At 43.4% G+C, this 15,985-nt stretch overlaps 1 protein-coding gene across 1 annotated transcript; it reads left to right on the top strand.

Moving 5' to 3' along the window:
- Positions 1 to 2,392: 2,392 nt before the first annotated feature.
- Positions 2,393 to 6,629, top strand: zic5 (zic family member 5 (odd-paired homolog, Drosophila)). Its single transcript, XM_084362775.1, has 2 exons — positions 2,393 to 3,600; positions 4,893 to 6,629. Exons 1-2 carry the CDS (start codon positions 2,559 to 2,561, stop codon positions 5,330 to 5,332), a joined length of 1,482 nt encoding a protein of 493 aa, XP_084218901.1. The 5' UTR covers positions 2,393 to 2,558; the 3' UTR covers positions 5,333 to 6,629.
- Positions 6,630 to 15,985: the final 9,356 nt, after the last annotated feature.

Genomic DNA, 15,985 nt, shown 5'->3' with positions numbered 1-15,985 from the left:
AGAGAGGGAGAGAGAGGAGAGAGAGGAGGGGGGGAGACAAGAGGGAGAGAGAGGGAGAGGTTTAACATGTCCCCCTCTTCCGTCTGAGGCATCGACAGCTCTGGGTAATATGGAAGCAATATTCAATAATAATTAACCCGTTCCTCCAGGAAGTTTCCCTCTAATTTAGATGCGTAATGTAAAGTCATTTCCATTCATTTGACATAAAAATTGATAAATGTGAGAAAAAAAACATCAAGACGTGCAATGTGTGTTGCAAAAATTGGACGTGCATGGCATTCACAAAGTGTCACGATTAAGCAGCAGGGATGGCGTCTTTTTTTTTTTCTTCCACCAAAATTAAAATTCTCGTTCTTGCTAATTTTCCATGGATTAGATTTCCTTTAATGTGGTGTTTAATTGAATGTGTATGAAACAGGGGCCCTTAAACAAATCATAAACAATGCACCCACTGCTCCTCTGGGTTTTATGGGCTTCCAGGAGCTCCCATTGGAGCTGAGCATATTTTATTTATTTAACAAAATACCCGAGACAGCGGCTCACACACACACTCACACACACACACACACACACACACACACACACAAACACATGTGGTCATGGCCGAATTGTTTTAGTAACTTTTTAATTCGGATAAAAATATAAATATGACAAAGAGTGATTGTGAAAATAAAATGAAAACACGTGCAACTGTTAATAAGCAATAAATAGGCAGGATTGATGTCAACACCAGTATAAAGACCTATGAAAACCACCAGGTCTAACTGTAAATTCATACATTTTTATTTGTTTTTATATTTTTGTAAGAGTGCAACACGTTATATATCAATTTTAGATGTTTGGACACAAACCCTTAATCCAAAACCGTGTTTCGGCTGCTGACCATCAAGTTCATAAATCAGTTTCAACAGAGCAGCACGTGCAACAGGCCCATAACATGTAAAGCATTCCCCTTCTAACACGATGGAAATCAATTACAGGCTAACACATGTTCATCAGTGGGCAAATGTGGTGTTGATTTACATGTCTGAAGTTTTACTTTTTTTTTTTTTTTCTTTTAAGGGAAGTTTTCAGGGCTGCTGATTTGTAGTTTGAGGCCAGCTATCACAAATCGATTGGAAAGGTGTGTGGATTGAGACATATCAATGACAGATACACGTCCTGCTGTCAGGAGGGACTGTTCGAATGGCGTGATCCGTCATAGTGAACCTGAATACAGTTTAACACGAGTCTGACAGCCTCGATTATAACGAGCATTACACGGCGTTAAATAATACTTAGCTGGCGTGTTTGGAGAAAAGAAAACATACGTGACACCTTTTTACAGGTCATGACATTCACTGGAATAACATGATGGGTTGCGCTGTAATACTCTTGACTTGCTGCACGTGTTTAACCCACTGCCTTACGCTTTAATACATTTAAACCAAGACAGATTATTTTAATGGGAATTTTTTATGAAGGATTTATGAAAAATAACTGAACAAATAAGACATTTTTATTGCTTTTCCTTACTTCACTGTAATAGGATTTGGATGTCAGCCTACACCACCCGAAAGTCCATTCGGAGCTCCTGTAAATTTAAATGTAGGAGAGTATCAACATTCAAAGGAAAAATGAATCATGTTTATTTAATTCTGAGTAACATCTGCAGCGGGGACAACAGGGTTAAAATACACAACACCTGAAAAAAGAACCAGAAAGCCGGACGCAAAGCTGTGAGTCTGAAGTTTATATTTTATTGACTATTTTCTCTGTTTTTATTTATTTTTTATTTTTCTGTTAAAATAGTTATTTTTTTGCAGTGCCATTGCACAGGTGCGCTCTTTTCATTAGTTATTTCCCTGACAGATCATGTTATGTCATGTTTTAATAATTGTGGTTAACACAAAACATGCACTTTTTAATTCATCTCTTTTTTAATTATAATTTATTTTATTTATTTATTTAACAAATACTACTCTGCTCACATCTCTTACACTACTCACATCCATCCATCCACCAGCAGCGGGCTTTTTGTTTTTTTTGGTTTCTTTTTTTTTTTTTTTTTTTTTCTCAATGGCGACATCAAATCAATAGTAAGACACTCGGACAAACCTCACCGAACATAAACCCGGCTGCATTTATCACATACACAGACGTTTCGGTCATCCACATGCGCCAGCGCCGGTAAACAGAAAGCCACACAAACAGATCTGCTGGTAACTTTGTGAGTACAACTTTTTGGAGTCAACAGCGATAAAGAGAGTGAGGGGGCGGAACCCTGCTGAGCCCCTGCGCTGAACGACAGCCAATCGCTTCGTTCTCCTAACTGCCAGTCACCGAAATCCGTCCAATACCCGCAGTGCCATTTCTAAACTGTATTCCCCACTGTGTCCTCCAACTGTTGTATGTTCTGCCAATCGCTTGAGGACAGAGTGGGAAAAGGAGCAAGCAGAGTTAGAAGCCGGACAAAAGAACTTATAGAGCCCTTATATACATATTTTCCTAATGTTTTAGAGAGCGGTGTGTGGTGAAAAACAATTGCGGTGAGTGCGGATGGACTTGTCAGTGTAGTTATGGAACCCCCTTTAAGCAAGAGGAATCCGGCGATAAGATTAGCGGATTTGGCAGCGACTCAACCCCTTCCTCATCAGAATATGACAGGCTTCCCGGGGCTAGGGGGGCATCACCCTCTCTCCCACCATGCCCACCTCCACCCTGGGGAGCTGGGCAACGACCCCGGAGTGGCACTCACTCCATTTGGACCAGAGCACATGGCACAGACAAATGCTCTCAAACTTAGCCCATCTCAGCACATTCAGAGCCATCCCGAAGCCCAGACCGCGGCATCTTTCACTTCTGCTCAGACCACAGTTGGTTTCCCCGTGGCTCACCCCCACTCAGGCTACTCAAGCAGCAGGGACTTCATCCTCAGGAGAGAACTCTCAGCCTCTGCTATGCATGCACTTGGCGACCAGCATAGTTCCGCCTCCTCCCCTCATCACCATGGCATGTTCATCTCCCCAACAGGTGCTTATGGGCACACGGAAAGTGGGGCCCATTCACTTTTCACTGGACTTCACGACCAGGCGTCCCCAGGTGCCCACCACCATGCCCTCAACGGGCAGATGCGCCTGGGTATACCGGGGGACATCTACGGCAGGCCAGAGCACTTCGGGCACAGGCCAGAGCACTATGGACCCTCTTCTCTCCACAGCTACAACTCCATGAACCTCAATGTGAACATCGCTTCTGCTCCTCACGGAGCGGCGGGGGCGTTTTTAAGATACATGCGGCAGCCCATAAAGCAAGAGCTAATCTGCAAGTGGATTGACCAGGAGCAAAATCAGAAAAAGCCCTGCTCGAAAACTTACAGCACCATGCACGAGCTGGTCAACCACGTCACGGTGGAGCATGTCGGGGGACCGGAGCAGAGCAACCACGTCTGTTTTTGGGAGGAATGTCCGCGGGAAGGAAAGGCTTTCAAAGCGAAGTACAAACTGATAAATCACATCCGAGTTCATACGGGAGAGAAGCCCTTCCCGTGTCCCTTCCCGGGCTGTGGGAAAGTGTTCGCCCGATCGGAGAATTTAAAGATTCACAAGAGGACTCACACAGGTCAGTACGCCTAATTGTGTCAAACTTGCATACCGCAGTGTGAAAAATATTGACCTTGTCTTGCTGCTCGCATCCTAAACGGATGGGCAGAGCGAGCGCGCGTAATTGCGCACAGAAGCGAGCAGAAATGAGTCGTATTCTCGGTGACGCATTCGCGCAGAGAGTGTTTCATTTCCTCTCTTAAATATAAACTTTTTTTGACTCGCCGAGACGCCTGCAGTAGGCGTGAGAGGATTAGGGCATATCATTTGTAAAACGTGCTTACGTACATGCAGGACAGCGCTGGAACACGCGTAAATGTAATTATCCTCCGGCGTAGGACGTTTACGCAAAAGCTCAGTTTATATATCCACGAGCCCGTGCACATGGTTAACATGTGTCAGGGTTATTAGTTTTAAACGTCGGTTCACTGTGTGTGCCGGAGGATGAGCTCTGCCTGGAGAGAAATCAGATCTGTCCGGATATACTGTCCAATCAAAACAACGTCGTGATGACATACGTTGTGCTGAAAGTTCAGGAGCCTCAGCAGGCGAACTTTTCACAAATCTCACGAGCGTTCTGTTGAGATCTGTCGTTGTTGTTATTACACAGATTGAGACTCTGCTTTGGCTGAGAGAAAGCTCAATTTTGGCCCTTTGCCACCAACCTGGACAGGCCCCTACACCTTATAGAGTGATGTAAAATCCCCAGGGAAATAAATATGTCCTCTAGCAAAAAAACAGGAGTCATCAGAGAGGCAGCTTGTTGTTGTTGTTGTTGTTTTTTTAAATCAATTTGAAAACACACACTGCGCCTAAATCCATAATTGTACATGTATGCAGGCTTTGATTTAGGAAAAAAAAATGCATGTTTTACATATAAGTGTGACAGCGTGTGTGTGTGTGTGTGTGTGTGTGTGTGTGTGTGTGTGTGTGTGTGTGTGTGATGAGTTATAACCACAGTCCACCACGGCACATACACGACTCCTGGTGGTCTCTTGAGTGCCCCCCTCACACACACACATACATGTAACCAGAAGGCCTAAAGGCATGTTACACGTGTTCACACAGGAAAAAATGCTTTTGGACAAGTGGGTGTGGAGTGGTGGCTGCTGCGGTGGCTGCTCGGTGGAGGGGGTGCGGGCTGCTAATGAGGAAACGAGAGAATTGTCTTTATTTAAGGTGGTATGATGAGAAGCTGGTGCGGGGAGTTGGTTTTCACTTCTAAATCTGTGTCGTGCGTGTGTGTGTGTGTCAGATGTAAAAGGAAACTCTGGTTGACACTGACTGCATCTGTCTCTCGTTTATTCAAAGGGGAGAAGCCTTTCAAGTGCGAGTTCGACGGCTGCGACCGGAAATTCGCCAACAGCAGCGACCGGAAGAAGCACTCTCACGTCCACACCAGCGACAAGCCTTACTACTGCAAAGTGCGCGGCTGTGACAAGTCCTACACGCACCCGAGCTCGCTGCGGAAGCACATGAAGGTGCACTGCAAGTCCCCGCCGCCCCCGTCCACCAACGTCACCTACATATCCTCCACAAACCCCCTCGGGGACCCTCTCTCGCCCGGCTCCGAGCCGCACAGGAACCGCTCCGCGAACCTCTCCCCTCAGGTCACAAACCTCAACGAGTGGTACGTGTGCCAGGGGAGCGGAGGGCCCAACCACCTCCACACCCCCTCCAGCGATGTGCCAACGTCGGAGTCAGACGACGAGGACTCTTTCAGAAATTCAGACCCGAGGACAATGCTCTGATGGCCCGTCAACAACCCACGTGACTGGCAGACTTGTCATCGACTTGACCCGTGAAAGTGTGTTAAGGTCCACGATGGGATGTTGATCAGTTCTTTTACACTGTAGTGTTACTGAGAGACTGTGCTAAACGCAGGTGATTCACTGTCATGTTGGAGGCGAAGCAGGCCCGAGAGCGTGTTTCTCTGAGGTGACCCCCTGACCTTTCAAAATAAAACATTTAACACTGACATCGCATCTGAAATTAAAAGTTAGAGAGAAAAAAAACATCCTTCCTTCTTAATATAAAGGACCAACCATTTTTTTAAAAGTGAGGCATTTTATGAGTAGAACTTTTCAAAATGATTTTTTTTTTTTTTTTTTTTTTACGAGAGCGATATGCAGGATTTAATTAACTGCATGACTTGAGACTCAACTGGTGTGCTGAAGTGACATCTTTCACCTGACCTCCCATCATCCCCTTTGCAGTTTAATAACTCGCCTGCTATCAATCACTGTCATAACTCAGACGTTTAAAGGAAAACAAACGCTAAGCCCTACTGCTTCTATAGCACCACTGAATGGCAACACCTTACTGGACAGAATCTAGCAGATGAGTCTCTTTTTTTAATTATTTCATCTGATTTCTTTAAGATGTGGTACAACAAACTTTGATAAACCAGTAAGGACAGAAAAAAAAAAAAAAAAAAAAAAAAATGAGAAGGCAAACATGTGAGGGTCTTAAGGGTTCTCATTTACCTTTTCAGATTTATACAATACATGTGTTTGGATGGAATTTTGTAATATTTAAGAACTATTTAAGACTATATTTTATGCAAAATACACAAGTGTTATGCTCGTTAAAGAGTACGAGTAAGTCCCTTGAGACCCTAAATGTCTACACTGACAGGCTTTGACCCTGTAGGATTTGTATATATGTAATTGTACTGATACTTGTGAATGTTGTGTAGTTTTAATTACAAAAAAAAAATGTCGTTTTGTACATTGTAATTTATTTGCTGGTATCAATGTTGTACTGGAATTTACAGGAACACCAAAGAATAATAATATCAGTTTTGGTGATGCATAGTACCCTGCTGATGTTTTTTTGTTTTTTTTATGTTACATATTTTGGTTCACTTTTTTTGTTTTTTTCCAGTTTTTAATTGTGGTCTGTAAAAGAAGAAAACATTGACTTGAATAAGCTGTGTAATGTGAAAAGTCCCTTTCTCGCATGCCTTTTTGTAGTGATCTGTCTTTCTCTTTGAGGTGCATGGTGCCGTTGGACATGGTGGATTAAAAAAAAAACAAGAGAGATGAATCAGTTATGATTGTGCAGACCCTTGATGTTCAAAAAAATACATTTACAATATAAATTTCATGCTTAAAAAAACACTTAATAAAAAAAACAGGACGTATACAGTTAATAATTAACAAGTGTCAAATTATTATGATTTATGAGTGAATCTGATTAATAGGAGTTTGGGATATTGGAGGAACGCACACATACGTAAATTCAGCTTGACCTTTGGTGATTGTGAGATTGCTGCGTTTTGTAAAATAATTTTAGGAGGCTGTGCATTTGCTGTCGAGCAGTTATGTCAAATTCAATGTGCAATGCAACCAAACCACTTCAAATGGAAAACCCCTAGAAGGGAGCTATCCCTGTTCACTTCCTCTCCTGACACTTCCATAAAATCTCCACTGTCATCTCAGGAGCAGGGCCTAACGGGCCAAGGAGGCTGGTATAAACTAATCACTGAGCTAATGGGAAAACTTATAGCCCCCTGATGGCGCTACCTCTGAAAGGCGCACACAGCACAAAGCAGCCGAGGCATGAATCATTCATGGGAAAAATAAAAGATAAAAGATATCTGACAATAAGCAATGCCTTGTATAGAGTGTATAAAACAAGTTCCCCCTCTTATTTCCTCCATTAAAACGCACAATCTCACTTTCAAAGAGTTGCCTGTCCAGTCTATAGAATTAGAATGGACCAACGCGAGTCCTGCACCACTTCAAAGGCTGCAGCTTCTGAGAGGAAGGCTGGCCGCTTTGACAGTCTTCATGGTGCGTTAGGATTTCTATGGCAATTGGGTTAGTGAGACGCTCACATCTGAATGTGTCTGCTTGAAAAACACTAACTGCCACTAAATGAACTCTAATCAAAGCTCAGGATGCACCCTCTCCAAAAAAAAAAAAAAAAAAAAAGTGTCGCTACCAATGCACAGTGGGCAGGTAGATGACGCGCACCTGCCTGGTGAGAATTTGACAAATTCAGAAGATTAAAAAAAAAAAACACAACTAACTAACACAAATTAAAACCTTATTAAAAACACACACACACACACACACACACACACACACACGTCTTGAAAATTATTCCGAGCGTCCATGCTGCAGCAATTAAGACACTTGACTCGGGTCAACCTGGAGGATGCTGGGACTGTGGCCATAAAATGCGCACACTTAATCAGCAGTGGAGTGCGAACAATCCGAAAATATTAAGCAGAGTTTACAGGCCGAGGGAACAGCCGCTCCAGCAGCATCAAGGAGGCTTTTAGAAAAACACAACAACTGCAGGTTTGTTCAGGTTGTGTTTAAGAGGCTTTATCAATTTTATAGCTGTCCTCTTAGCATTTCTAAAAAATAAAAAAAAACACTTTATCTGCCGCTTCATTCAAAGCAGGAGCACTTGTGGGCCTCCTCTCGGACTTTTATAGGGACAAGGGGCCTGAAGAGGAGCCTGCTCTTGTAGGTCCCGTTTGGAAACAAGCGCTCAATGAATGTTACAAAATAAACACGATGAAAAATAACCAGAGACAGTTCCTTCGGCATTAAAAGGAGGGAGACTTAATAAAAGGAGTGAAGCAGTCACCCTTCAGTGAGAAACGCTTTGAAGTAGAACTTATTATCTGAGAAATACTTTTTGGTTGTCCTAACGACGCTGCTGAATGGGAAAGGCGCTCCTTTGTCAGCGATTTGTTCTCCTTTAGTGTGATGCCCGTGGAAATCACTTACATGGGCCACCTTAACATACTGCCTGCAAATCAGTAACTGGCAGAGTCAGACATGCAGACGCCACTTTGGAGAGGACAAAGCAAAAAGTCGCAGTGAAAACGCCGCTGCTTCTCAATTGCGCCCTTTAAAGGGGTTGAAAGATAATTTCTCAGACGAGCGTGGAACCAAAACAAACGCCGTCTTGTCAGACTTTACAAGCATTATCCATCTCCTGAATGCTGCCGGCACAATGCGCACGAAAATGCGCTTGTGAAGTGATCATTTTGGTCACAAAAGTTAAGAGGCTCAGTTTAAAAAAAAAAAAAAAAAAAAAAAGGAGGAAAAAAAATGCAGGTCATTTGATCCGAGCACCTGCGCCTGGACCGGGAGCGTCACCTTGACGGCAAAACAGAGAAAAGTGTTCAGTTTATGGAGGAGGGGGAAAAAATAAAAGGAGAAGAAACATTTTGGTTTTATTTATTTTTTGTGTGTGTGTGAACAAGAAAGCAGGTGTGGAGAAGCACACAGCACTCCTCCACCACCACCCAGAAATGAAATATAGCAGAACAGCAGCACCTTGTGACAGCTCTGGCCCGTTTTCACTCAAAATGAAATCACACTCCTCTTGTTCCTAAATGTGACAAGTGAAGGATGAGAGCTGGAGGCCCCTGGAAATCAGAAAAAGACAGTGTGGGTGAATGGAGAGGAGTACAATTGGTCACGTTTATATCCATTTAGTAAAGTTAAGCCCGATATGATGAGCAGTGTGTTGAAAAAGAGGGGAAATCTGTCCCTTTCATTTCGTGTCGCCTAATGTGAGGAATTAACAATTTTTTTTATTGCAGCTTTTCACCTCAACCTGTAAATACACTTATTAAATCACTATGCAAGGCGGGTTTAATATCAAACTTTTACTGTAAAGTTAATAAATGTTTCACAGAATTATTGTAAACTACAAATACCAGTTATGTCCATCACTTTAAATCAAAGTATGTGTGTGTCTGTCCAAGTTTAAAGTTTGCTCCCAGTGCGCTCAGACTCTCCCTCTCTTTTTAAAACACAGCTTTTAACGGCCACATATTTGCTCTCCAGGCATTTTGCCAACTTTTTTTTTTTTTTTTTTTTGCCCGCTCCCTACCTGCCTACTGTCTTAAGTTTCATGATCAAGTCAGAAAACAAACGCAGTCCAGTCGCTCCTCGAGACTCAACTCCGACACTGCCCTCGGTGCTGATTTTTTTCTCTCTCTTCTTCCAATAGAAGCGAGCGCACACACTCCTGAAGCTCTCCTTCCGCCCTGCGAACACTCAGTTTACAGTAGTCTGTAGGAGACAACTCGACAGCAAGTTAAAGACTCAGAACTTTTTCTTTCTTTCCTTTTTTTTTTTTTTTTTTCCTTTTTTGATTTTTGAGTCAGGACTCCTTTCCTCCTGATTCATGGATGATGGAAGCTGAGTGGGGGGCAAACTCAAGATTCTTTGACCGGCTTTTACACTCTGACTGTCGGACGTGTGCAGGAGGGAATGTCGCTCCTCTCCAGCCCGACTTCAGCAGCTGTGGTTTCACCTATTAGCCCCGATGTCTTTCCCCAAGGAGTGCGAGAGTTAAACATCTGACAGTGTGCGCGCCGGGGGGTTACTCAACTGACCTGTACTTGGTTTTAGTTTCATAGGAACTTCATTAAATCAATTCCCAGTGAGCACATCATGATTTTTGAAATTTTTTTTTAATGACAAAAATGTCTTTTTTTCCTTCATAGTTTTGGCCTGCTCCATAAGACACGGTGCTGCCTTGCGGGTTTAGGCGACCCTCCGATTATAATCATAACCTGCACTGAGCACTCTGTGTGCTGTGGAGGGAAATTGGTTTATTCCTGCTCTGACATTTAGACAGTGTTGTTTCAAGCTTCAGTCTCAAGCTAAGTGGCGCTGAGACAGAATGTCAGCAGTCACGACAGCTCATCATTGTTCTTCTGTTCGAGAGACCTCATTTTCAAAAAAACTTCCCCTTCTTGTTCGCCACTTTTCATTAAAAAGCACATTGTTTCATGAGTCAAAGCATAACCGAAATTTGTTTCTCCAAAAGAACATCTTCAAAAACATTTGGACTCATTAACCATCCTGGATTTATTTATTTATTTATCTATTTTTTAATTTCGCTGTGATTAAAAAAATACCCCCCAAAAAGGGGGGAAACAAAAACGGGGAACAAAAATATAAAAGAACAGAAAATAACTTTTTAATCAGCAAGAAATTAAACTATTTTGATTTTTTTAGCAATAACAGGTGCAATAACACCGGCCTCTACATGTCTATGTGTTTGCAACAACACCAAGAAAAGGAATTCTAAAAACTGATGTGATTTTTAATTGCTCAAATAAATTGAAAAAAATATTTCATGTACCACCTTGAATTATGTCAAGAAATTGTGTGGCATACAAATAATTATTTAATTGTGGCTCATATTTATAATAGAAACATTTTCTTCTCAAAAAATAAATAAATCCTAATGAGCTGACAGTCTGTGTCGCACCAGTGGAGCCATAATTTTAACACTGGAAACCAAAATCTTTCCTCAACTGATTTCCTGTTGTCACGTGTATCAACGGCTGCTATTGCAGAAAGGAGCATGATACATCACTCAGAAACCTGACATAATATCTGGTGGCTCAGTAACATCTGTGGGGGTAGAGACTTGGTGCCGGTCCAAAAGCCCCATCCCAGGACTGGGAGCCACTCCAAGGCAGTAGGTGAGGAGAGCAAGGTCGTCCACGGACAACCGCATGAGCCAGGCCCTGCTACCTGGCCCTCATATAGCCCACCGGCCAGAAAGTAGAAACTAAAGTGCAGATAAGCGTGAGCATGCTGCCCCAGTAGTCTCTGACTGAATGACAGGGCTTTCCTAAAAGCCTCTAAATGCAGGATGTAGGCTTCAGCGTACTTGGAAACTAGGGCTGATGAGGGTGGAGGGAGATGGAGGACTGTATTCTCTGTCAAAGTGAAGCAGATGGACTTTTTAGTGAAGGATATTTTTGATTTGTGCCCAGGGAGAATACTGCTTAGTGACTTTAGACTGAACTAAAAGACACCACTTCATATCTGGCACATCCTGTATGACTCTAACTCTGCTTCAGGTATTTTAAAATAAGGATTCCATATTGACAAGGGCTGTTTTTTAACGAGTGGAGACATGATGAGAGCACCACAAGCACTTTTTTTTATGAATAAAAACATTTTTCACTCCCAGGCAGTGGCTCTAACCCAAACCCTTACCCTTCATAATACCTTCTACTCTTCACGTTTCACAAACTGACCTGGGAAAAATAGCAGGTCGAGGCCTCCGCTGATTTCTTCACATATCGTGGATTACTTTCACCACCACACTGATAAAAAAATGTCTATCCATGTATCTCCCTTCCGTTTTCAACTTAACATATCTTAAAAACCTATCTATGATTGATCAAAAATGATTTCAAAAGCATAGTGCCAGTCCACCATTTTAATCCACCCCCGTTCCTTTGCCTTTCCTTTCTTACCATCTCTTTCCCCATTGTGGCCAAAGATTGGTATCAGCGCCAGATTTGTGCAGAACTATCACGCCTGCAACATCAGAGGGCTGGCCCTGAATGCATCTGGTTTTATTGTGGAAAAGGTCAGCATTTAGAGAGGGGGAAATCATCCTATCACAGCTGGGGAGAGGGGAGTGGGGGTGAGAAAAAGGAAGAGTCCAGGTAAGGGGAGAGGAAGCATGAGCGGACTGTACTCAAGAATCGTTGCTGGTAATCAAAAAGGACAAGCGCTCATCCATCCCAGCAGCAGATGAGCTTCTGTCTGCTGCTCATACACTCAAAGAATGAATAATCTGAAGGTTTTTGCATAGTTGGGACAACTGTAAGTTCATCTTGGGCAAACTGGTGAAGTTGGTTACCAATCATCCTCAGCTTCCAGTCTCCCTGTAGGAGCTCTAATCCAATGTGATAAGCCAGTGCACTAGCAGTAAAGTATCCAGTGTGGAGGCACCACTGCCTCCTCAACCATGCCGAGCCAAGACCTCCCTCTGACTTCGTGGAGGTGTCTGCATGGATCCCAAACATCACAAGCCCCCACACCCATTCTCTTTAACAACACCCAGGTTTGGAAATGACAGATATGGCTCTGGATGGGCAGGAGAAAATGTGGTGTCTTGATGTTTCCAACTGACCAGGGATAAGCCAGAACGGATATATGGCTGGATAGGCAATGAGATTGAGATATGGGGGTCTCCATCTGACCGAAGGCTTCAAAAGAGATGTGGTGTTGGTCCGCCGAGGGCCCAGATGAGGCTTAAGACATGAATGATTGAATACCAAGATGACCTATGGTATTAATGGTGTCCAGGAAGCAGCTCACCATTCACTTTTTTCCATTATTTGACTTGCTTTGTCCTGAAGGAAACCTGTTCAGGCCCAAAATGGTGCCAGGCCTGGGTGGTATATTGATAGTGTGATATGAGACTTTATAACATCTCAGATTTTGGATATATTGTGATATGGCATGAGTTTTGTCCTTATCTAGTTTTCCAATAGTTAGTCTAATTTGTAAGAAACTTATCAAATATTGTTGCTTTGTGGCAGACCTGACCTGAAAAACCCAAGGGGTCGATGTTTGACGAGTTTCGGAAAAAGACTCAGAATTTAACTACTTTACAAATCGGACCTTTAAAGGCTGCATTAGAGTAAAGTGATGTCATCTTCTGAACTTACCAGACTGTTCTACCTTTACTAATACTTACCTTTACCCACTTAGTCATTATATCCCCATAAGTGATTATTATTTATCAAAAATCTCAACTTTTGATAATATTTTGCGACAATACCAACAGTCATCCCTACAGTACTGTTGTTGATATCGAGGTATTTGGTTAAAATTATTGTGATAATTGATTTGTCACCCATTTTTGGGGAGATAAATTATCTAGATATATATCAAGTATCGCGATACAGCCTAAACATATCACAATATTATTTGAAGGCTGTACCGCCCAGCCCTCTGGTTCTGTTAGAGGAACATGCGAAACATGTTGAATCAAAGCGATCAACAACCCTCCAGCTCATCTAAGGACATCAGCAGCTTCCTTATTAAGCCGAGCTCTTTTTACTTGCTGCGAAGATACTGATGACAGCCATAATGTGTCTGCCTGTCCCACAGGACACTTAGCTCTGGACTGTCCCAATCACAAGACTAATTGTATAATTAGGCCAGCTCCGTTGGGGATGGGGCACCTTTTGGCCCTTCGCAGACACTTGCCATGGTAAATGACAGTATATCTCACAAACTATCAAAGCTTATCCATCTTAGTGACACTAAACCTTGAGAGATGGCGGTATTTTATTAACATGACTGATAGTTGGGCAAAAATCTAAAAAACATGGGATGAAACTCTCAAGAGGGCACTTAATGTGTGGTGGTTATAAATGCCCAGTGTTTACATCCTCTGCCTGGTTTTAGAAGCATTACTTATTCTGTTTAAGTCTATTCTCACATTTCATTGCAGATGTTTGAATATAAACTGTTTTCCTCCAGCCATCAGATTATGTATTCATCACTTCAGTGGGAGGCTGCAGAGTGGTGCTTTTCCATCACCACTGCACTGGTCCTGAGGAGAAACACGAGGGCCCCTCCCCTGCACCGACACGGAGAGTCCTTATTTCCCTACTACAGCCCCTCCTTAGATTTTCAGCATCACCATGCACATCATTATCGTTGTCAAAAGTTGTGCGCGGAGTATGAACTCTCGGTGATGTCGGGGGGGGGGGGGGGGGGGGGGAGGGCTGTGGCAGGCAGGCGCTGCCCGGGGGGAGCCGGGAGGGAGGAGGGGTGACGCGCAGGTGTCGGTGCCTCAGTTCTGACCGGCCGTGGCGAGGTTAGGACACCTCTCCATCCAGGAGGGCCCCATAGGCGCCCTCATTACGCAGGCCCCCGTAGCACGGAGCGGCGTGCGCATGGAGCGGAGAGGTGCGACTCCTTACGCTCAAAGTCTACCTCTCCCACCTGGCCTCTGTCTGTCTGTCACAGCTCCTATAGGGAGGACTCCCAATATGAATTATAATAAGCATAATAACAACCGTGTGGATGCAGGGAGACTGAACGGCTACTGTTAATGGCGAGTTATTAGAGCCGGTTAGAGATGTCACATAAACTGAGAGCAATGAACTGAGTCATCACTTTAAAAGTTGGATATTATCGCGTTAATCCTGCTCTCAGTTTGTTTCCAAGAGTTTTAAAAAAATGATCGAACTACTCCTCTTCGAAACCTTCGGTCGTTTCCGTGGATGTGCGCTTTGTATTTCACGATGCCCGGGTGCCTGGGAAAGTCGTAGTATGTTAAACGAATGAAGTTTCTCCAAACTTCCCCGCTGCACACTGTGACCGAGATTCAAAGGGCAAGTGGTGCTTCATTAACCGTATCCCCATTTACTTTAGATCCCCCCTGAGTCTCAGAGAGAGCGGATTAATGTCAATTACCTGTCATTTTGCAACACCTACAATATGTTACGTCGGCGCGGGCTTAATGGCAACACAGAAACGCACACGCACACACACACAAAATGTGAATTTTTAATGAGAGCAGAGAAACTTCACGTTTTAATTTGTTTCATTTGAACGACTTGGATGTGTCTCCGCTGTTTACTGAGCTGCAGTGTGAATTTCACTGCTGATTAAAACTGAGCGTTATCTGTCACTTTTTACAGAGCAGGCGCAGGCCTAATCTGCTTAAAACAAACGACTAATTAGGCGCCAAAAATAGTGTAATTGTTTCCTAAATCCCAATTAGCAGGCTGTTTGGATTACAACAACTTTTAACTATTTAACAAGCTAATGAATGCAGATTAGTTAGTGATTATTTATTATGTTTCAATAAAGCAGATTCGAACTAATAACTGTCACCAGCTCGGCCCGGACGTGATCTCCCCGGCATAATGTCCCGCCACGCATGAAGACCGCACTAAACAAGAAGCCAGAGTACTGGACAAAGAAAACACCATCAAGCTCGAGGACCAATGAGGGGTTTCTTTCACTTTTCAATCACTCCTAGTCGTGGCCGGGATTAAGAGAGGGCTCTTGACTCTCTCTTTCACACAAAACCAAGAGTGCTTGTCAGCAACTTGAAGGGAAAAAAGAAGAGAATAATACGTGAGTCCAGGGTTATCGTGTTTAATTGGATTAGATGGTGTCATGTTGAAGTCCGGAGCATGACAAACAAGAGATAGACGGCCGGGATACGCACGTCCCTGTCCCGCCGGGAGAACATTTAATCAAATAAACGCAACGTTAAAGACATTTTTGTTGCTGTTTTATTTTAGAAAATAATTTATAAATGTCCCAAATCGTTCATAGAAAGAGTGCACGTCTCGTTGTGCCCTCCATATAAAAAAAAAAGGAGAACACGCTGAGGATGAGAGCTGTGGCGCTGGAGAGGTTCATATTGTCGGGATTGTGTTGTTGGCTGTGCGCTCTGCTCATCTGTGCGTCAAGCAGCGGCAGCAATAACAAGGTGCGCGCAGCTGTGCGTGCAGGTGCGCGGCCTCCACCTGCTCAACGGCACAGAGAGAGAGAAAGGAAAGGAGAGGGAGAGGGAGAGAGACGGGGGTGGGGGGGGGTGGAGATCAAAAGCTTGGTTTTCGATTGTGAAGGGAAATA

This window comes from Pagrus pagrus (genome assembly GCF_965226575.1).
Source record: "Pagrus pagrus genome assembly, chromosome: 9".
NCBI classification, from domain to species: Eukaryota; Metazoa; Chordata; class Actinopteri; order Spariformes; family Sparidae; genus Pagrus; species Pagrus pagrus.
Note: the sequence above shows the minus strand (reverse complement) of the source record. Positions and strands in the feature narration are given on the sequence as shown.

Excerpts from the sequence above, each read along its gene's own strand:
- zic5 (XM_084362775.1), top strand. The coding sequence starts at position 2,559 with ATGGAACCCCCTTTAAGCAAGAGGAATCCGGCGATAAGATTAGCGGAT. Across the intron at positions 3,601-4,892 it reads TCACAAGAGGACTCACACAG|GGGAGAAGCCTTTCAAGTGC; the intron begins GTCAGTACGCCT and ends GTTTATTCAAAG.